Source organism: Tachypleus tridentatus, chromosome 8, assembly GCF_004210375.1.
Source record: "Tachypleus tridentatus isolate NWPU-2018 chromosome 8, ASM421037v1, whole genome shotgun sequence".
In the NCBI taxonomy this organism is placed as follows: Eukaryota; Metazoa; Arthropoda; class Merostomata; order Xiphosura; family Limulidae; genus Tachypleus; species Tachypleus tridentatus.
This window is the reverse complement of record NC_134832.1, coordinates 14,671,342-14,692,631: the sequence shown is the minus strand read 5'-3', so window position 1 is coordinate 14,692,631 and position 21,290 is coordinate 14,671,342. Positions and strand designations below refer to the sequence as shown.

The 21,290-nt window shown below is 35.4% G+C and overlaps 1 protein-coding gene across 14 annotated transcripts in view; it reads right to left on the bottom strand.

Moving 5' to 3' along the window:
* The window catches only part of LOC143258565 (phosphatidylinositol-binding clathrin assembly protein-like), a 119,046-nt gene that overhangs the window by 30,736 nt on the left and 67,020 nt on the right, over positions 1-21,290 (bottom strand). For 11 of the 14 annotated variants that reach the window (XM_076517717.1, XM_076517712.1, XM_076517711.1 and 8 more), the window contains 2 exons: positions 14,066-14,110; positions 5,992-6,295 (listed from right to left, as the gene is read on the bottom strand). In XM_076517717.1, the coding sequence (XP_076373832.1) occupies positions 5,992-6,295; positions 14,066-14,110 (349 nt within the window). The remainder of the gene's footprint in view (positions 1-5,991; positions 6,296-14,065; positions 14,111-21,290) is intronic. The other 3 variants (XM_076517725.1, XM_076517713.1, XM_076517724.1) reach the window with 1 other exon arrangement.

The window sequence follows — 21,290 nt, the reverse complement described above, 5'->3', positions numbered from 1 at the left end:
GGGTATGGAGAACTGAAAGCTTCATCAAATGGAGTTGAAGAGGATAAGCTTGGGCCCAACTGAGATGTTTATTGAAAAAAACCCAAAAAAAACTAAAGTGGTCAAGACATTGAATGGATATAAGGAATGACTCCTTCAACTTGATTAACCAACCCACAGAAGCTGCCACAAAAAGAAACAGAATATGATGGGCAGATTCCTGTTTGGAATGAGCTAACAGAAGCCAGTCATTTAAGCATGCATAGATCAGGCAAAAGCCCTGACCGCTCAACAAAAAACAGTGTTGAAGCAAGTCTGAAGGACAGGATGCAAAACTGATAAACTACCCTGTAAAGAACAAACAGAAGATAATGCCTCAACCAATGAGATATAAAAATGTGCAGATAAACATTCAAAGCAGAATCAAAAACTGATTTGTATGGGACAGATCAGTCACATGCCATCAATACCCAGGCTTTCTTGAGTACCATAAAAAGCCTGGAATAAAACCTGTAAAAGGATGAGATACAAGTTTGATAACTTTCTGGGAGAAAAGATTCTTCATCAGTTCAAAAATATTTTGACTGGTGGTAGAATCCTACAGTAAGGAGTAGAATATAGGTACCCCTAAAAATAGTGGGGGAGAGAGAAAGTTAATGACCATTTCCTCTGGTAATAGTTGAATAACCTAAAGATCTGTGGTAAAACTGGTCAAGTTAGCCCACACTGAACCAGAACCCACAGGGTAGTCACCAGTACCATTGGTGATATGTCCATCTTAAATGGAGGAATTGGGAAGGAGTGTAATAGGGAATTCAGTGATGTCAAGAAAACCCACTTGTAGAAAAAATATATATGTAAAAACGGCTTGTTTGGTTTGAGAAAATTTAATAGGGAATTATATGGAATCAGAGTGAGATAATCAACCAAATGTTAAATGGTTGATTGCTACATCACAGATCCAACAAAGGATTTTAAACTCTCAGTAATATTGCCAAAAACAGACTTGGAGAAAAGGAGCCATACGCAAGTCCTAAAGAAAAGTAGTTTGTAAATGAATTTGGAATCATACAGCATCTCTTCCCAGAAGATCCCACCAACAGAGGAATTACATGCTTGAAGAAAGGGCAAAGAAAACAAATTTGCCAAAGTGGACATAAGAAGAGAGAGTATCCTAAAAAAAAAAAAAAAAAATGAAAATATAAAAATTGTGTAAAATATCTGCATAATAGAAGAAAAGCTTGGGAAAATAACAGACATGTAGAGATGTGCATAGGTTTTGCTAACTGTAAAACTGTTTGATTTTATTAATAACACTTCTGATTTTTTGTTAAATAAAACTGTGGGTGTTTTTGTTCATATGTTCAAAGACTTTGTAAGGGTGTTTACAAGTGTTCTTTTAACTTTCTCAAAATGAACATGATCAATTTTACTGACCAATGACCTTTTTGTACTTGAAGTCTTTATACATTTGATACTACCAACTTTTAATATATCAAGTATATCTTCACAAAATTTGGTAGTATTTTAGTAAAGGTTACAAAATTTTCCATACATAAAAATTTGGGGAATTATTTTAAATAAACTAAAAAAGATTTGTCCATGTGCAAAGTTTAATTCAAGTTAAAACTAAAAATATTTTTTTTCATCTCAAAAACCTTTTAAATATATTTCAAATATTTGTTTTCAGTAAAACTATCTAATCTAATTCTATACAACATTGGTCTATTTGATTGACCTCGTAACCACCAAAAAATTGAAATAAATCTAAATGACTTTTTTTTCTTCTGGAATGACTGATTTGTAACATGTAACTACATCTGTTTATCCTAAGTAGCTTTAAAGTTATAACAGTTCACATTAATTTATAATTATATTTTATTGCACTTTGAACTGTGTCAAACTACTAATCATACCTATAATGGTTGTAAATAACTTGGAGAAAGTGGAGGTTATGTCATGCTATCATTTATATTACAAGATACTCGCATGTGTGCCTTGTGAAACATTATTTATTTTATCCAACCTAACCTTAACTAACCTATTTTTACATTTTATTAACCTTTATAATAATAAAAACTGAAGAATAAATATGAAAACAAGCAATAAAATCACCCCACCCACCTAATCTTTTTCTCATTGTCAAAGATACCCAACTCTCTTTTTACACTAATGGTAGTAATGCACTAAATTCTTAGTTAATTAAATAATGTACCAAATAATATAGATTAATAACATACAAAAAACAGACAATTTCCTGTAACTCAATTTTTCTGGCTTTCTAACTGTGGCAAGAACTGTTACAAATTCATTCAAGTTAGACACTTGTACACTATTCAATAGATAAAAACCTTAGCTTTCTATTTAGTGTAGATAATATGGAATTAAACATAAGAGAAAACTATTAACAAATCCTGAGAGACAGAATGTGACAAGCGGGTATTGCAAAAGGGGCCCAATTTTCTATTTGATAGCTTTGTAACCAAATAAAATTGAAGACTATAAAATTTATGGTTTGTCTGAGCAATGATGATTTTATATTGAGTTATGTATGTTTAATTTCATACATTCACTGTAAAGGATGACCACTGGGATAGAGTTAACCTGAGGTTCAAGATACCAGTGTAAGACACTGGGCAATTATTGTAATTTATTTTGTAAATGCCTACTGGTAGGGTGACTTTGTTATATAATTTTCTTATGATTTATTTACTTTTCATTCCAGGAGTTGAGATGAATATAGTCATTACATTAATGTTATAATTATGTACTAGCAATTTCTATGCTTCTGACAGGTATGCTAATATTTTCTTTATATGGGGTGTTGCATCTAATTAAATGTGTTGTGTTTTTTAAACTCTTACCTTACTGTAAATGTTATAACTTGTAATGAAATAATACTTATCAGTAAGTATACTCCAAATGAAATCAATATTTATCACAGTATTAATAGCATTACATTAATGATGTGCCAACTTATGATTTTTTTGGTCGAGGACAATTAATTAAAATATCTAATGTGCCAAATATCTAGAGATATTTGAGGAATTCACTTTGGAAACTCAAAATGTTCTACAGAACTGTAACATTTTAATTATGGAAATTACTTATATGACACAATCATTGTGTTTCCTGATACAAAGAGATATTGAAATCTTAAGCTGTAGAACCTGGGAACAACACATAATGTTGCCCTTTTTTAAGTTGTTTACTGACATCATCTCTTCTTAGAGTCAGTGCAGATTTTAAAATTAGTAACATTTGTGCTATCTAAAACTTACAAAGAAACAAGAACATTCTATCCTAAATCAGGATGAGTAGAAAATAAAATAATAGGATATAGTTTTCATACCATAGGCAATATACTTATTAAAAATATATCATTTTGTACTGGTAAAGAAAAAATTCTTACAGAACATGTAATTGAAAAATACTAGTCAGTCTTAAACTGAAATTATAGAACTTATTTCTAGTAATAATGGATTCCATATCTTGTATCAGAAGTAGATGTTTTTATAAAATTAAAATGTTCCTTCTGTTATATATGTATTGTATATATTTACTTTTTATATTTTAGTATTTAACCATGTTAGTACTTATACTGTTGTGGGCCATATGGTTCTATTGTTGCTTAGTCTGAGGAAAGAATGATGTAATCAGCATGGCTTTTGTAACTAGAATATTCTTAAAGTTTAAGAAACAATTTAAGCAATTCAAAATGTGAATTATGCTACAGTAGATAAATGAATATTGAGCAAGCAGATTTTTTGTTATTGTCTGTGATTTGGAATTAAGCATAAAGCTGCACAATCGGCTATCTGTGTGAGTTTGCAGACATACCGCTGTGTCACTGGGGGGTAAAAGTAAAGAATGAAGTAAAAAGTGATATTAACAAATCAGAAAAAGTACAAAATAACACTGAAACCCAGATAAAACATTTGAAAATTAACTTAGCATATGATATTTGAGATTTGAAATTTTGTCATATGAAACAAGAAAACTCAGATGGTAACTACTCCAGCTAAACCACATTTCTTCAAGTTGAATAATTAATGAAGACTGTTCAACAACCATGCCCAATTGAAAAACTGGCAGAATGATGAAAAGGTATCATGAGCAGTATATCATGCATTCTCTGAAATAATTTCCAAAAACAAGTGGAAGAAATAGTGAGCAAGCTGCATATAAGTAGTTGAAAGAATCATCTAGAAATTCTAAAATCAAATAAAATGTTACAGAAACATCAACTTCCTTCTTATGGCAGTCCTCAACTGTATTGGTCATTACATTTACACCATGATAGACAATGTTCTTTGCAAGAGAACCAGAAACTATGGATTTTACCTTCATAAAACAGTTGTGAAGCATAGAAGAACTTAAGCAAAATATGACAACGTTAATTTTACTCATTATCCTAGGAAGTTTTTCCCATAAGCCCAATTCTAAAATAAAAGTATTTTAATATAGAGAAATGTCTGCATATAATTAATTCTGCATATAATACATTGTTGTTAATAATTAGAAACAGTTAATTAGCAGCCTGGTCAGCTTAACTGCCCAGAGAATGACAGTTTATTACAAATTAATTGGTACCATTTATTAATCAGGCAAATGGCACCAGGTTGAAAATATAGGTAACTGTTTTGTGGGACTGACTACAATATTTATAGTTCCAATCCATAAAGTGAATTGTGAACCAATTTTGAGCTATTTATTTTTTAATAATTTGGTATGGACTAGTAGTTAAATAGTAAGTTAACTGACAGAGAAAACTTGTACTTGGCTAATTTCCATGCTTTCTCTATTTCATTTTTATTATTTAAGCATCACAAGGTATAAAATTCTTTAAACAAAAATAATTCACAAAAATAGAACACTATCTAAACTACTTCAACATTCAATATCTAAATCTCCCTTTCTATTAATTCATTTGGTGGTGTATCCTAGACACCATAGAATACACTGACAGAAACAGTACCTTCCTTCTGTCTCATTAGGATGCATTATTTCACATGATAAACAAAATGGTGTGCATTACAGTTTAAACCCTACTGTGGTTAAAAATCCATTTTGTTATATTTGGCTAGCCAACTACTTAAGCTAAGAGTATTTTTGCCACAGAAACCAAAGATAATTCAATTTCTTTTTAGATCTGTCCATTTCCATAGTTATTATTATTCATTAACCCTTTGATTTCCACATCCTTATACTGCAAGGACAAAAAAACAGTGTAGATCTTATCATATTTTGCTTCAAAAGTAAAACTACTACATGAAATTGTCTGAAACCTTATAGAAAAGTGGAATTTACCCATCACTTGACCAGCAGTGTTGTAAAATTACATTAGAATTAGATGACAAGGATGCAATATATCTGGTAGCTAATGTTAAAGAAAATAAAGAAATGGGTGCCAAATGATGTAGAAATACCAAGATGAGGATGATGTTTTAAAATGTATAAAAGTGAAACAGGAGTATGTACATTTCATGAGAATATATAAATACAAATAAAATAAGATTCAAACCCCAAATTTTTTTAGAAGTATGAATAAGTATTAAAATATATAGTTAATAATAAAACAGATGAACTCTGTTCAATTTATCTACACGAGTTTAACAAATGCAAACTCTTTGTCCACCTGAAGATGAACTAAGAAGGTTGAAATGTTGTTCTATACTTTATTTCAATAAAAGTTTTAGTATTCATACCATCTTGAGATATATTTAAAAAATGCTTTGGGAAAATAAACTGCATAAAATGTGAAGAAATAATTTGAAGGATTTCAAATTTTTGTGGATGAATATTGGTAATATTCAGTTGCACAACTCTTTGGTGTATTAAAGTTTCAACAAAGTATTCAGGTTGATACTGAAAAAATGTTATAATCTATGCTTTATACTTTAAAATTATTATAATTATGGTGTATATATATACACACACAAACTATGTTATTCAAGTGGTAGTTGCAGTGTTCTAATTCAATATAAAATCAAAAACTTTAATCCAACTTACTGTTGGTTCCAAAAGTGGTGAACACTGACTGCTGGTTCATATGATTAGTACCACTCAATATATTTTCTGCAAAGGGGTTCCCACTAAGACAGAGAAGATCATCACTGGCTTTGATGGCACTATCTGTTGTAACTCCTTTTACATCAGAAACTTCTGAAGACAAAAAATCAACAGTTCCTTGATTCTTTGAACTTGCTGAAGTCTTAGCTTGTGAAGCTTGTTCACTATACTGAATGTTTGTTTTAATGAAAACGTTATCTGGGGAGCCACTACCTTGTTTTTCCAGTTCATGCATCCTACGCTCCTATGTTTTAAATAAAAACCACTAATAACTCATCATCTAACACATCTTTTAAAATTTAAAAGTTTCAACCACATGAAAAATGTTGCTTAATTAAATGCAACTCATTTTACAAATATCAAAATATGTCATTAAAATCATGTTCAGGTATTAACAGATGTGGTTCACTCAATACACAAAATAAGAATATAAATGCTACAAAATCAGAAAAACACACATAGAAACAGTTATTGAAACAGACAGTACATAATGTATTCAGCATGTTGTACACAATAGTATCATGTTTTCCACTTTTATAATATGTAGATTTTAAAAAAAAATTCTGTATTGTCCTTCAGTTTGAATATGAAGAATCATTCAAGTAAACACATTAAATTTTGCTTCTTGTTAACTTTATTGAGGACCTTGTACATTAACTGAAAAAAACCAGTAGGTGGAATCTATGAAGAAAAAGTTACCTTCTTTGTAATGTCCTGGCTTTTTTTTTCTACTCTAGTACTCAAGCAAGAGTAGATGCCAGATATGCTAACACTATGTGGAAACATGATTTGTTATTGTATGTTTTGAATTAAAATCCAAGTTTTCCTAGTTTAATAAATTTTTCATAACTTACGCTGAAACCTTTAAACTTAAACTTATGAAGTTGAACATATAACAGAACTGAATTAAAATTTTTGAAAGACTTTTCACTTTAATGTTTTTTACTTAGTACCCTTCAAATCTCTAGTTAACAGACCCTAAAAGACTTCCCTGAGATACATCACCATGCCAGAAAGTACCATAAATGTAAAAGGGACTGTTGTATGTGAATAAAGTAATGAAGTTTATAACAACTGAATGTAGCAGCATCATAGTGAAAAAAAAAAAAACTTTACAGACCCTACTTGTAATTTCATTTTGACTGTCTCCACAAAAATGTATTGATTCTTAATTTGTGCCCAGTTGATAAGTTTTGCATATGTTAACATTCTACTTCTGAGGAACAACCATCACTTACAATAACCTTAAATAGAAACAATGAACAAATATAATCAATAAAAGAATGTTATTTTTATTTTTCTGAGATTAAGATAAAATAGCCTTTATTTCTTTTGTTTGATTGATTGATTGATTTAGTGTTTTATGGCACAAAGTAGCTAGGCTATCTGCACCAAACGTCCAGTAAAAAGGTAAAAATAAATTAAATGTAGTAAAATACATAAAGGGAATGAAGGTAAAACAAAACATCATTGAAAAACAGAAAAAGTATAAAATCAATGTTGACATCTAGTCTACAATGTTAAGAGAGAAAGCAGAGTAAGAAAAGTTGTAAAGGACTTTCTCTAGCAAAATGGTAATGGTCATAACCCGCCAGGAAGACTAACAGGTAAGTACAAAAACCACCGTCAGTCACCTGAAGTTGGCCTTTCCAGTCCTGGTTCTGGGTTATGTTGTCATAACAGCCATTATCAAATGGTAAAATAAGAAAAGTGTTAAAAGACATATAGCAAAATCGTAATAAAAATTAGCCAAATGTCCTGTGAAAAGGTAAAAGTAAAGTAAATGTAGTAAAATTTGTAAAAGGAAACAAAGGTATAAACAAAACAGCAATTAAAAACAAAAAATGGCATAAAACCAATGTTGACATCCAGTCTAGAAAGTTGTAATGGGCTTCCTGTAGCAGAATGGTAATGATCATAACCCACCAGGAAGACTAACAGGTAAGTACAAGAACCACCGTTGTTCAGCTGAAGTTGGTCTTTCCAGTCCTTGTTCTGGGTTGTGTCATTATGGCCAGTACTAAAAGGTAAAGTAATAAGTGTTAAATGACATGCAGCAAAAGTGTAATAACAACTCGCCAGGACAACTAACGGGTAGTTCAAACAGCAGTGTTAGTCACCTGAAGTTGGTCTTTCCAGTCCTGGTGTCGAGTTATTTAATGTTCTGGCCATTTTACAATGTCAAATTGAACTAGAGAGATTGAGACTGAAAAGGGAACCACAATTAAAAATGTGTAATGAATAAATATCAAACACTTAAATGAGATTTAAAAAATTTAATGGCCATTAAAAAACTAAAAACTTTATCAACGTGGAACAGTGCCACCATCACCAATAACACTGTCCAATGTTACAGACAAACCCTAAGACAGAACATGTTTAAAATAGTGCCATTGTTGAGAGTCGTAACGATGGCAGGAAAGTAAAATGTGGCTTACAGTGATTTGAGTGTTACACAAACTACACACTTGTGCATCAGTTCCAGATAAAAGAAATGATAAGTTAAAAAACTGTGACCAATGCGTAGTCTAGTTAGAACAACTTCCTCCTTCCAAACCTTACGGAAGCTAGATGGCCAAAGCCCAATATAGGGTTTTATTTGAAAAAGCTTGTTGTCACGTTGCTTATTCCAATTGGACTGCCAGCTGGGAAGGAAGCCAAGCCTTGAATAAGGACCATAGTCCATGTACGGAATAGGCACAGTGGTGGCAGTGCCAGAGTAGATAGATTTAGCTGCCATGTCTACAAGCACATTCCTGTGAATACCAACGTGGTCTAGTATCCAGAAAAACTGGACAGAAGTAGATGTTAATGAGAAATGGGCCAGTTGGTTTTGAATATCAGCGAGAACAGGGTGTGAGCCAACGTGAAGTGATTCCAAGGGTAGCAGAGAACTAAGGGAGCCAGTATAAATAGTGCAGTTGGAGTACTGCTCAGCTTCAATATGATCCAGGGCAAGAGATATGGTGTACAGTTCAGCAGTGAACACAGAAGCTGTAGAGGGGATTTTGCGTGCAACCACCGAACCACAAAAAATCATGGCAGAGCCCACTGAATTACCTGATTTGGAACCATCTGTATAAATTGGAATGGAATGATTGTTTGAAAAATGTTCATTAAATAAAAGACGTTACTTCTAATCGGGAGTATCTGCCTTTTTCAGATGACTCAAAGAAAGGTTGGGGGCTGTAATAAGCCATAGGGGAATGAGCTGACCAGTGGATTCTGCAATGTTTTCCAAGGACAGACCCAAATCATCCAATTGCACCTGAATGCAAAGGCCAAAAGGAGCAATGGCAGATTGTCTGTTTTGAAAAAGCAAGGCCCACTGAGGAAGAAAAACACATCCCCAAGTGGGATGTTTTGGTTAGGAGTGAAGTTTCGAAGAATACAGTAAAGACAGTTGCAAAGGGCGAAGGTGCAAAGAAGGTTTGTGAGATTCCACATATAAGCTCTGAACTGGGGAGGTGCAGAAAGCTCCAGTGCAGAGTCGAAGTCCTTGATGATGAATGGGGTCCAGCATCTTTAAGGCCAAGGGTCTGGCAGAGCCATAGATTATTGATCCATAGTAGAGTTTTGAATGAATAAGAGCACGATATATCTTTAACATAGAACATCGATCCGCTCCCCAACTGACAGTAAAGAGGACATGGAGGATGTTCAGTGCTCTTGTGCATTTGACTGTCTTTGTTGAGTGACAAAGACAGGGTGGGCACATGCTGATGAAACAATAGTGCCACCCCTCCATGTACTCGTCCATCACACAGCCTGTCTTTGTCACTCAACACACCCTTGGAGGCCGTAGCCATCCATGTTTCCTTGGGTCATATCATCACTGTTTGTTCCTGTCCCCTGGAGAGACATATGATCAATCAGACCTTGATGCTCATGTTGAACAGTTGCCATCTCCATTTCTAATCCTGGGGACTTTAATGAACATCACCCCTCTGGGGAAGTGCTGTGACAAAGACAGGGTGGGCACATGCTGATCAACCAATAGTGCCACCCCTCCTTGCACTTGTCCATCACACAGCCTGTCATTTCTGTACAGAGAAAATTGCCGAATGGTGACTGTATCAGCAGGTTTTAGAAATATTTCTTGTAAGGAAAGACATACAGGATAGTAGGAAGCAATCAGTGTTTTGATATCTCCAGATTAGAATGTAAACCTCAACAGTTCCATTGTATCAAGGTGGCCATTTTTAATGACGGTAGGCGAAGTGGCTGGAGAACCCTTCTGTTTACGACCATCTTCTGTTTTTTTCCTTACTGTCATTATTCGAGGAGGTCTATCAACCTCCATGGATCCTGCCCTGGGTCGATGGGGCAGATGTTTGTTGTTGGAAGGGGATTCCAGTGACTGAGGACGCGAACGAATGATTGTTTTGCATCGTGGAGTTGGAGAAAAAGATGTATCAGAAGAAATGCCTGTATTTGAAACCGAAGGACGTGGATCTTGAGATTTGTTGCTCTGTATGGGAGGAACAGAGATGGGTGTAGTAGTTGATTCATCAACCTTTTTAACCATGGAGGTCAAAAGGCTTTTCATTTGTTTTGAAAATGATTCTCTTGGGAGTACAGAGAGATCTGTCTGCACTACCACTGTAGTTGTGGAACGAAGTGCAGCAGCATATGTCCGAAATGGAGTGGCAGGCAGCAATTTCGAGCATCAGGATAACTAATGTTATGGGTCGTTTTCAAATGCTGCACCTCTTTTTCTTCCAACCATTTTAGGCAAGAACGAAAGTAGGAGGGGTGAGAACCATTGCAATTGACACAAAGTGGGTCTGTGTGACACTCATAGGCATCGTGGTCCTTGCCACCACAACGAGCACATGTCAGGGAATCACGATAGGACATCTTTGAGTGGCCGAACCTCTAAAATTGAAAACATCGAAGAGGGTTTGGAATGTACGGCCGCACCCTGCAAATTAGATAACCTGCCTTGATGGTGGCAGGTCAGAGATTCTTGCTGGTCTCTCCACTCAAAGACGTCCTTCAAGTCGCTCTCAACAATAACTTCTCGTGATGAATTCAAGGTAGCATGAGGGGTAACCTCAATAGGTACATCCCCAATTGCCTTTGAATTCAAGAGGAGTTCACTGTGTTGGGATGTGGATGTTTCAACCAATGTCTCCAGATCAAAGCTTCTTTACTGACTTTGGAGAGCCAGCTAGTCCCTTCTGAATAAAAAAGGGGGTTATTTGCCCTAAAGGTTTTTCTGAAAGAGAATGTTATATAAGAAAATGGGGTACAGGTGTTACAGATGTTGAAGATTGCTGCTGAGAGTCTTCAAGACGTGGTCGTTTTCCTATTGACTGTTTTTTCACTATTTTATTTAAATTTTTTATTGGAGGATCCATAGGAAAAAAGGAAAATTTTGGTACCCACTGACCCCACCCACCATGGAGCCCTACGAGGGGACGCACTACAGTGCCATGCAAGGACACTGCAGCAACGCCAGGGTTTTGTGAGCACTATACCCAAACACCAGCATCAGACACAATGTCCACAACACCCGTTGAGAACTTCCAACACTGGTACTTGGTTGACTCTAGCCCAAGTGGACCAGCCGATTGACCCAAGGGGGGCCCACCCAAACGCCACCCGTCTACAGGAATTCGAGGCCAAAGTGGTGTGTTAGGGTTGGACCCCTCAACCACCAGGATCCTCTCCTCCCCTTCACGGGTGTTCACCCACGGCAAACACGTGGGTGGATGTTTAGATCCCAGAGGAGGTAAAGAACAGAAAGAACAGAACCTTCCCTGGGATGTCCTCTCACCACGTACAGGATTCCACACCAAGGGGTATTTCTTTTATATCTAAATTTCACAAGTATTAATACATAAAGCAGTTCAAAATTTAGGTCTGGTACCAATTGATAAAAGTACTGAGATTAACACACTGATCTTTGAAAAAAAAATTTTTGATGTTAAACCATCCATGCCTGTTAGGCACAGATGCTACATATAAGTCACCAATTTCCAAATGTCCTTAATTACAGTTTTCATTTCATTGACTTTGATTAAATTATAAACTGGATGAGCTACTCCAAATAAAATGAGAAATTGAATGAGCTTCTCCCAAATAAGACAAACAAATTGAAATTCTGTTTCAAATGATTTAAGAAGTTTAGAAATTTATTAATTCTCATTAAGATTTTAACAATGCCACACATTACCTGTCATTTTCTAAAGGAGCAAAACCTCCAATAACATGTGAACTCAAAGCCTCTTTGGCATAGTTTAAAAACATATTGTGAATGTCTCTATTGCCAAGACTAACAAGTTAATATTTTAAGGGTGTAATACAGTTATATATCAATCAAGAATTTATCATCAAAACTTCAACCACTGACCTAGATAAAGCAGTATCAATTTTAAACAGCTTTTACTTCATTTAAGTATTTATATAAAGGTGATCAGAACAACACAAAGACTTCAAATCAGTTAAGTATATCCATCTTAACTTACTAATGAACACCAGGTATAATTTATTTCAGTTTTATATTTAATAACTTAGTGAATGTCGAAATAAAGTCGAAGCTATCAATGCCAAGAAACATGCAAAACAAGATAACTTTATTAGTAGTTAAGGACAAAGTTATATAATGAGTTATCTGTACTCTTTCAATCACAGGTGTCAAAACATGGTTTCTGGCATTATAAGTCTATAGACTGGCTTCTGTGCCACTGGGGGTAGGGGGTAACAAAAATTGTGATAACTATATACACTTGGTAATTATTATTTTAGTTATACGTTTAGCGTAACTTCATAGTTTTTTTTTTAAATTATATTATGTTACAATACTTATTTATTAGCTATTTCATAGTGTTTTATGAGAATTATTAAAAGCTTCTTCAGAGGCTCTGTGCTCAATAGTGATTAATAAACATTCTTATAGCCAAATAGTTTCTTCACTTTCCAAAGAGATAAAGCTTGAAAACATAATTGCATTTATTAATAAACTAAAAACATAAACATTAACTTTTTAAAATGTTTTACTGATTATATTTACTTCAAAAGCTAAATGATTTTCCCAAATGTGAGGATACTTAAAACTTGCTGAATGTAAAAAAATGTAGGAACTTGTAAAATGCTGTATTAATTTCTACACCACAAGGAATATAAATTTTGTTTGATCTTTGACAATAAACAGAAATCAGGTACCTCAGAAGAAGAAAGTAACTAAATGTTTCCTAAATGATATTCTCAAGAACAGTGGTTCTTATGTTTTTTGTTCATTTGTAGATCACCTAAATTTTTATTCTTGGTAGACCATGATAGGATCAATATATTATGCTACCACTTCATTTCTAAAATTATGAAACCATTCTACAGACTACTGGAAGAAAGCCCATACATCACAGATTGAGAACCCTTGTATTAGAAAGAACAATGCATTATTTTAAACATTTACATGCTGTTAACAAAGAATATAAAAAGGTAACATGCAAAGGATTAAATACAAAAATAAATTAAGCAACATGTTAAGTGTACTGCAAGAAAAACAAACTAATTATGTCACTCAAAAAATATTCATGCAAGAACAAGTTTTCACTTCTCTTTTCAGAGATTTAATAGTTTTTTTAAAAATGAAAGAAATCACTAGGTTTTAGATTTGAAAAACCAGTCTTATTCCAGATAATTACTAACAAGTATGATTAATATTTTAGTTTCTGTTAAAAAAAGCTCTTATTATGTCCTTTAAGTTACACTGAAGTTCATCTTATTTTAATGCAATAAATAGTAGACTTTTGTAGAAGTCTTATTATAATCTTTTTCTAATGTCTCTACAGAAGCAAGTTGGAAAATAATTTTAATGTTTCATTTTATATTCAGTTGTGTAAATGATTTTAGGAATTTTACAATTTCTTCCTTGCATTTTCTGTGATATTAATTTTAAAGTCTTTTAAAACTTTGTTTCAGTGTTTAGAGATCATAACAACAGGTACATATATAGTAAACAATAATTTCAACTTAAAAAATAATGAAAGAAACAAAAATCACTAACCGCTGACATCAAACTTGTGGAGTCCAACAAACCTGAAGCACCTTTCTAAAGTAAAGATAACAGATATAAACCTAACTGGTCTGATATGCAGACCACTTTCAAATATGGAATACATCTTCCACTATAAAAATAAATGCATACTCATATAGTTACCTTAATTATACTCAGGTAAAAATATACACAAAATATCAAATCCCCAAATAATAAAAAAAAACTACAGAAATTAAAAAGGATGAGAATTGTCTAAGAAAATAAAACTGGACTATTTTGAGCCAATTGTTTGGGTAGTTTGGAGGCAGGCTTCCCCATAAAATGTTTGACAATTGGAAGCTCTTTGGTGTATTTTCCTACATCTTCTTTCATTATTTGTCATAGTTTTCCTTTAATTTTAGAATAAATTATCCACATTTCATTGGTCATTTGATAGTTTTATTAAAAGTTTAACTGGCCCATTTTTAGTCTAAAGGAAGGGGAGGGGGAGTTGTCAGAGCTCACACACAAATTCATTTTTGTCAATTATCTGGTCATATTCTGACTAACTCAGTATACTATGCACAACAACAAAGTGTTTTAGACCAAGTTTTGAGTTGCATTCATCTGATGAAGATGTGTGCTACCAACTAAAAATGTGATCCAAAACCCTCCTAGAGAGATACAGTCCATTAACAATGTTTCTAAAGTACTTATTCCTTGTCTTAAGAAACATAGTATGCAGCATTTTCACTGACAAAACTACTATATCAAAATATGCTTTTAAATCTCTTAGTAGAATTAGATAAAGCTTGAAATATGAAATATTTAGGCTAAGAATTAAAAATCTGCTAAACAAAATATATGAAATATAGAAATACATTTCAGAGGACTCCAGTACTTGGCAACTAAACAAACAATACAGCTTGAAATACACAAAGAGAAACACTTCTTTAAATTACATTTTAGTTTAATAACCTTCTCTTTTATTAATTGTTACAAGTTAGTACTTCATTGACAAACCCTTTCCCTCAACTTCTCCCAGCAGAATAATTGCATCCTAACATCAGTTGGATGATTATGTTCTTTTCTCAAAATCTCCAAAAAACCTAGTTTATACACAAGGTAAAATAGAGTGACAATTATTGTTGGATCCCTAATGTATTTTTATTAATAGTCACTACAGGACTTTAATCAACAATATGTAATCAATGAATAGGTAGGAAGGTATTCAATGTTTAATGGCACAAAGTAACAAGCCTATCTGTTCCAGACAAAACGTGGTACAGTATAGGTGTAGAGCAATTAAGGTAAAAAGTAAAATATGTAAAATTAGGAACTGCCAAGAAGACTGAAGTAAGAAGTACACATTTACTGAGAGTCACCTAAAGTTGGCCTTTCCAGTCCTGGGTTCAGTTCAAAAGAAAAATAAAAACTAAAATGTGTAAAATTAAGACTTGCCAGGAAGACTGAAGCAACAAGATCAAAATTGCAGTCAGTCACCTGAAGTTGGCCTTTCCAGTCCTGGGTTCAAGTCAAAATAAAAACTGAAATGTGTAAAAGAAATTGTGTTATAACAAAAAACCTTAAATTAAGTGTAAAAGACCAATGGCTCTTAAAAACAAAAACATAAGTGAGATGGGCAGTATCACCTATAACATGGGCCAAAGTCACGAGAAAACCCGCCTTACAAATATCTTTGAAATGGTGTTGTTGTTCTAGGTTGTAACAATGGCATGATAATAAAATGTGGATGATTGCGATCTGTGTGCCACATAGACCACATATTGGTGCAGCAGTTCTAGATAAAAGGAAGTCATGGGTTAAGAAACTGTGATCAATGCATAGCCTTGCCAAAACAACCTCCTCTCTTCGATTCTTACAAAAGCAAGAGGGCTAAAGACCAAGAGAAGGTTTGATTTGAAAAGCTTGTTATTGTGTTGCTCATTCCAGGTTGCCTGCCATCTGGTGTACAGTGTAGATTTGACAACTGGACCATAGTCCATGTATGGAATGGGTACTGGAATGATAGATCCAGAACAGACAGACTTTGCTGCTCTGTTGGCCAGCTCATTCCCACAAATACCAACATGACCTGGTATCCAAAAGAATTGAGCAGAGACAAATGAGAGAGAAAGATGGGCCAGTTTGTTTTCGATATTGATGAGGGTGGTGACTAACATGGAATGATTCCAGGGCCAATAGACAGCTGAGTGAGTCCGTATATATTGTACAATTTGTATGTTGCATTATTTCAATACATTTTAGGGCAAGAGAGATGGCATACAATTTGGCAGTGAAAACAGAAACTGTAGGGGGGAGTCTGTGTGCCACAATCAAACTGCCACACACCATGGCTGAGCCCACAGAGTCACCCGATTTGGAATTATCTGTATATATAGGAATGGATGGATCATATGAAAGATGTTCATCAAAGAAAGAGGGATATTTCCAATTGGGTGTATCTGCTTTCCTCAGATGACTCAAAGATAGGTTACAATTGGAGACAGTAATTTGCACGGTGGAATGGGCTGATTTGAAGAAACTGCAATGTTATTGAAGGATAAATCCAAATCTTCTAATTGTGCCTGGATACAGAGACTAAAAGGAATAATGGCAGGTTTTCTGTTAGTAAAAAGTGTGGTCCATTGTGATTGGAAAACACGACTCCTGGTAGGATGCTGTGGTAGGGATCGAAGTTTGGAAGCATACATTAGAGGCAGTTGCAAATGGCAAATATATGGAGGGGATTCATGAGATTCCACACACAGACTTTGCACAGGAGAAGTACGAAAAGCTCCAATGCAAAGCCGAAGCCCCTGGTGATGGACAGGATCCAACATTTTTAGTGCTGAGGTTCTGGAAGAACCACAGATTCACAGTCAAGTTTGGATCAGAAGAGGGCATGATAAATTTTGAGCATGGAGCATCGATCTGCTCCCCAAGAAGTAGAAGAAAGGACACGGAGAATGTTCAATGCTTTTAGACATTTGATGCAAAGTTGCTTGAAGTGCGATATAAAATTTAATTTACAATCAAATATAAGACCCAAGAACTTTGCCTCAGGGATGACAAGAAGTACATCATCATCAAGACGGAGTTCTGGATCTGGGTAGATTCCCCGTTTGTGGCAGAAATGTATACAGTGAAAGTTTAAAACCATTTGCCATGGTCCACTTCAGTATCTGATTGATTGCAGTGTGTAGCTGCTGTTCAATAAATCTCAATTTGATGACTGACATGAGATGTGAAAGTCATCAACAAAAAGCTAGTTTGCAACTGTAGGGGGTAGTTGTTCACTGATAGCATTAATCTTTATAATGAAAAGTGTGACACTCAGAATACAGCTCTGAGGGACTCCAAGTTCCTGTGGGAAAAAATTAGAAAGTGTTGAGCCCACACAAACTTGGAATTGGCACTTCATTAAGAATTGCTGGATGAAAAGGGGTAAGTTTCCACACAATCCATACAAGTGAAGGTCTTGTAAGATGTCATATCTCCATGTTGTATTGTAAGCTTTTTCTAAATAAAAAAAAAAAAAAACAGTAACAAGATGTCATCGCCTTAAAAAGGCTTCTCTGATTGATGTTAAGCGAATTAAGTGGTCTATCGTAGAGCGTTGTCTTTGGAACCAAACGAGGCAGGCACTGATTATCCTCTCTAAGATCTTACCGAGACAACTTGACAAAGCAATGGGACAGTTATTTGAAGGAATCATGGGATCCTTCCCAGGTTTCAGAATAGGAAGTATGATTGCTTGTTGCCAAGCATCTGGATAGACATTTTCCTGCCATATCCAATTAAAGGCAGTTAGGAGAATAGTAAGAAAGTTTCATGAGAGGTGGCGTAATATCTCATAACGTATATATTCAGGTCAGACTGATGTATTGCCAGACCAATGAATAGCAAGTTTGAGTTCCATCATTGTAAGAGGGCAATTGTAGTCATAGGAATGGTCAGTCGAAAAGGAAAGAGGTAGATGCTCCGCCTGTGTTTTAATGGCTATAAAGAAAGGGGATAAAAGTTTGAAGAGCTAGAAACATGAGAGAAGAAGTCCCCAAAAGTATTGGCAATGTTCTGTGCATCTGCAACTTCATGGCCATCAGATATTAAGATAGAGAGGGGGCAAAAGTATATCTTCCACTCACCCTCCAGATCCTGTTCCATATAACTTTTATGCTGGTGGATGAAGAATTGCTGGAGGTGTATTTAATCAAAGATTCCTTCTGGCTTTGACACCTAACTTGCCAAGCGTGTGTATGGGCTTGCTGAAATGCAATGCGGTTTGAGAGTAAGGGGTATCTTCAAAATTTATCCCAAGCACGCTTCTGAGTTTTCCGTGTTATAGAACAAGCAGAATTCCATCAAGGGCAGAGATGCTGTAGGGAACATGTCAAGGTTTTAGGAATGCATCAAGTAGCAGCTTGTATAATACTGTTGGTTACTGCTGCTATATAGTCATCTATGGATGATTTATATAAGATGGCAGGATGAAGTTCCGAGAAAGTAGTGAAAGAAGGCCAGTTGGCCTGCACCAACTTCCACAGAGGTACATGGGTCGGATGGTACTGATCACGGTCAATCTCTCATAAGATGATGGGAAAATGATCACTACCTCATGGATTAATGTCAACCTCCCAGGAAAAGTGAGTGAGTAGCAAAGGGAAACAGATAGAAAGATCTATAGCTGTAAATGACTGACTAGGTGCTTGAAAATATGTGTAAGAGCCAGTATTGAATAGAGCCAGGTTATGGTTCAGGAGCATGTGCTCTATGGCACACCCTCTCATATCAACATGGGAACCACCCCAGAGGAGATTATGCCCATTGAAATCTCCCGAGATCAAAAAGGGGGTAAACATTTGCTCAATGAGAGTATTGAGGCCTGATTGATTATAATGCTTATCAGGTATAGGGTATAGTGAGCAAATAGTGATGGTACAACCCAAGGAGACACGGATGGTTACAGCCTCCAAGGCTGTGGTCAATGACAGGGACCAGGTGGGCACATGCTGATCAACCAGCAATGCAGCTCCCCCATGTCCCTGTCATACGCATAGCCTGTCATTCCGGTATAATGAAAAGTGGCAGATATCAACTGTATTTGTAGGCTGTAGAAATGTTTCTTGCAAAGAAAGACATATGGGATGATAAAAGTCAATCAGATCTTTGATGTCAGTCACATTTGATTGGAAACCTCGACAGTTCCATTGGATTAGTGTGGCCATGTGTAATTATTTCAGAAAAGAAGACGGTAGAGAGTCCTTCTGCTTACGACTGCATTTTTTTTTCTTTATTGGATGTGGGTCTATTGCCCTCTATGGATCCTGCTCTAGCTCGAATGGTTGGGTCTGAATTAATCGGTACACGTACTAATGATTGAGGGCATGGACAAGTTGTTTGTTTAATTTTTGGGGTATCAAGAGAGGGAGACCCCATGCAAACATCTTGACTTGAAGAAGGTGAAGTTCAGCAATGACTGGAAGATGTAGTCAGGACAGAGATAGAAAAAGACACTGATTTGTAAACTGTGTTGATTTTGGGAAGTGTTTCATTAAGATTTTTTCTGGTGAAGGTAGTGTAGGGGATAGGGCAAGGTCTGTTTTGACTCCTACTGTAGTAGTAGAACAGGTTACAGCAGCATAAGTTCTGGTCGGAATAGGTAATAATAATTTTTGAGCCTCTGTGTAAGTGAGATTGTTAGCTGTCTTGAGATGATGTACTTCTTTTTCTTCTACCCATTTAAAACAAAGAGGTAAAATAAAAAGAATGCATACCATTACAGTTTATACAATGTGATTCAAGTTGGAATTCAGTGGCATTATGGTCTTTACCACCACAATGGGCACAGGTCAAGGAACCACAGCAAGATTGTTTTGAATAACCAAATCATTGACAATGGAAACAATGTACAGGATTTGGAATGTAAGGTCCCATCTTACAATTCAGATAACCTGCTTTTATTGTGGTGGGAGAACGTGTGGTACAGTAATTGTTAGTATTAGAACATTTGTTGGTTCCAGAATTCCATCTTTTTCAGTGAAGATTTGGCGTACTGCTGTGACACTTTGGCTGGTAAGACCTGCGAGGATCTCCAATTTAGGGACAGTCCTTAAATCTCTTTCAACTATGACTCCTCTGGAAGTATTCAAAGTGGAATGAGGAGCAACATCAATGGGTATGTCCCCCAAGGCCTTTGATGTCAGGAGGAGTTTGGAATGCTGTGATGAAGATGTTTCCACTAAGATGTCACTCAAACGTAGGTTTTTTTAGCGATTTAGGGGAGCCAGCAAGCCCTTCTGAATAAAAAATGGGGACATCTGGCCTAGAAGTTTGTCACTTAAGGAATGCAAAATTAGGAATTACGGGACAGATTCAAGTGGTGAGTTAAGCTGTACAGATTCATCAGTGCATGGTCGTTTTCCAGTAGTCGGGTTTTTCTCAATGGTTTCAAGTTGTGTTTTTTGTTTTGGTTTTTGGAGTATCCATAATAAATAGAAAATTTTTCGATGCCTACTGACCACACCCAACATGGAGCCCTATAAGGGGATGCACTACAGTGCCTTAAGGGTACTGCAGCAATGCCAGGATTTCATGAGCACTATACCCAAACACCAGCATCAGGCACAATGTCCACAACACCTGTTGTGAATGTCCTATGCTGGTACTCAGTTGACCCTGGCCCAAATGGACTAGCCAATTGATCCTTGGGGGGGGGGACCCCAAGACTGCCCATCTACAGGAATTCAAGGCCAAAGTGGTATGGAGTTGGACACCTCAACCACCAGATTCTCTCCTCCCCTTCACAGGTTACCATGCACAGCAAACATGCAGGTGGATGTTTAGATCCCAGAGGAGGTAAACTGTAAGAACAGAACCTTCTCTGGAAGGTCCCCTCACCACGTACAAGAATCCACATCAAGGGGCAGTGAATAAGGAAAACTTACAGTTCAAGCCAAATTCACAAAAGATGAGATTGGAAATGTACAGACCTGTCAACTTTAAATTTTGAAAAAATAGCAATTCCCTACTGTAACAAGGTAAATATAGTAAAAAAATGTAAACAGAAATGGTGTTGCAAGTAATTAAGAGCTTTGTGCATAGCACTCTTAGCTTTTTTTTAGGAAATCATATGTAATCTTGGGAGAAACATGGTTTTTGTTCCATCTCCCTCTTCCTTAACAGCACTGATTATAAGGTGAAGTTTGATGTTGTAAGTGGATCACCCTAGCAGGCAAGAAATTGTTACGTAGAT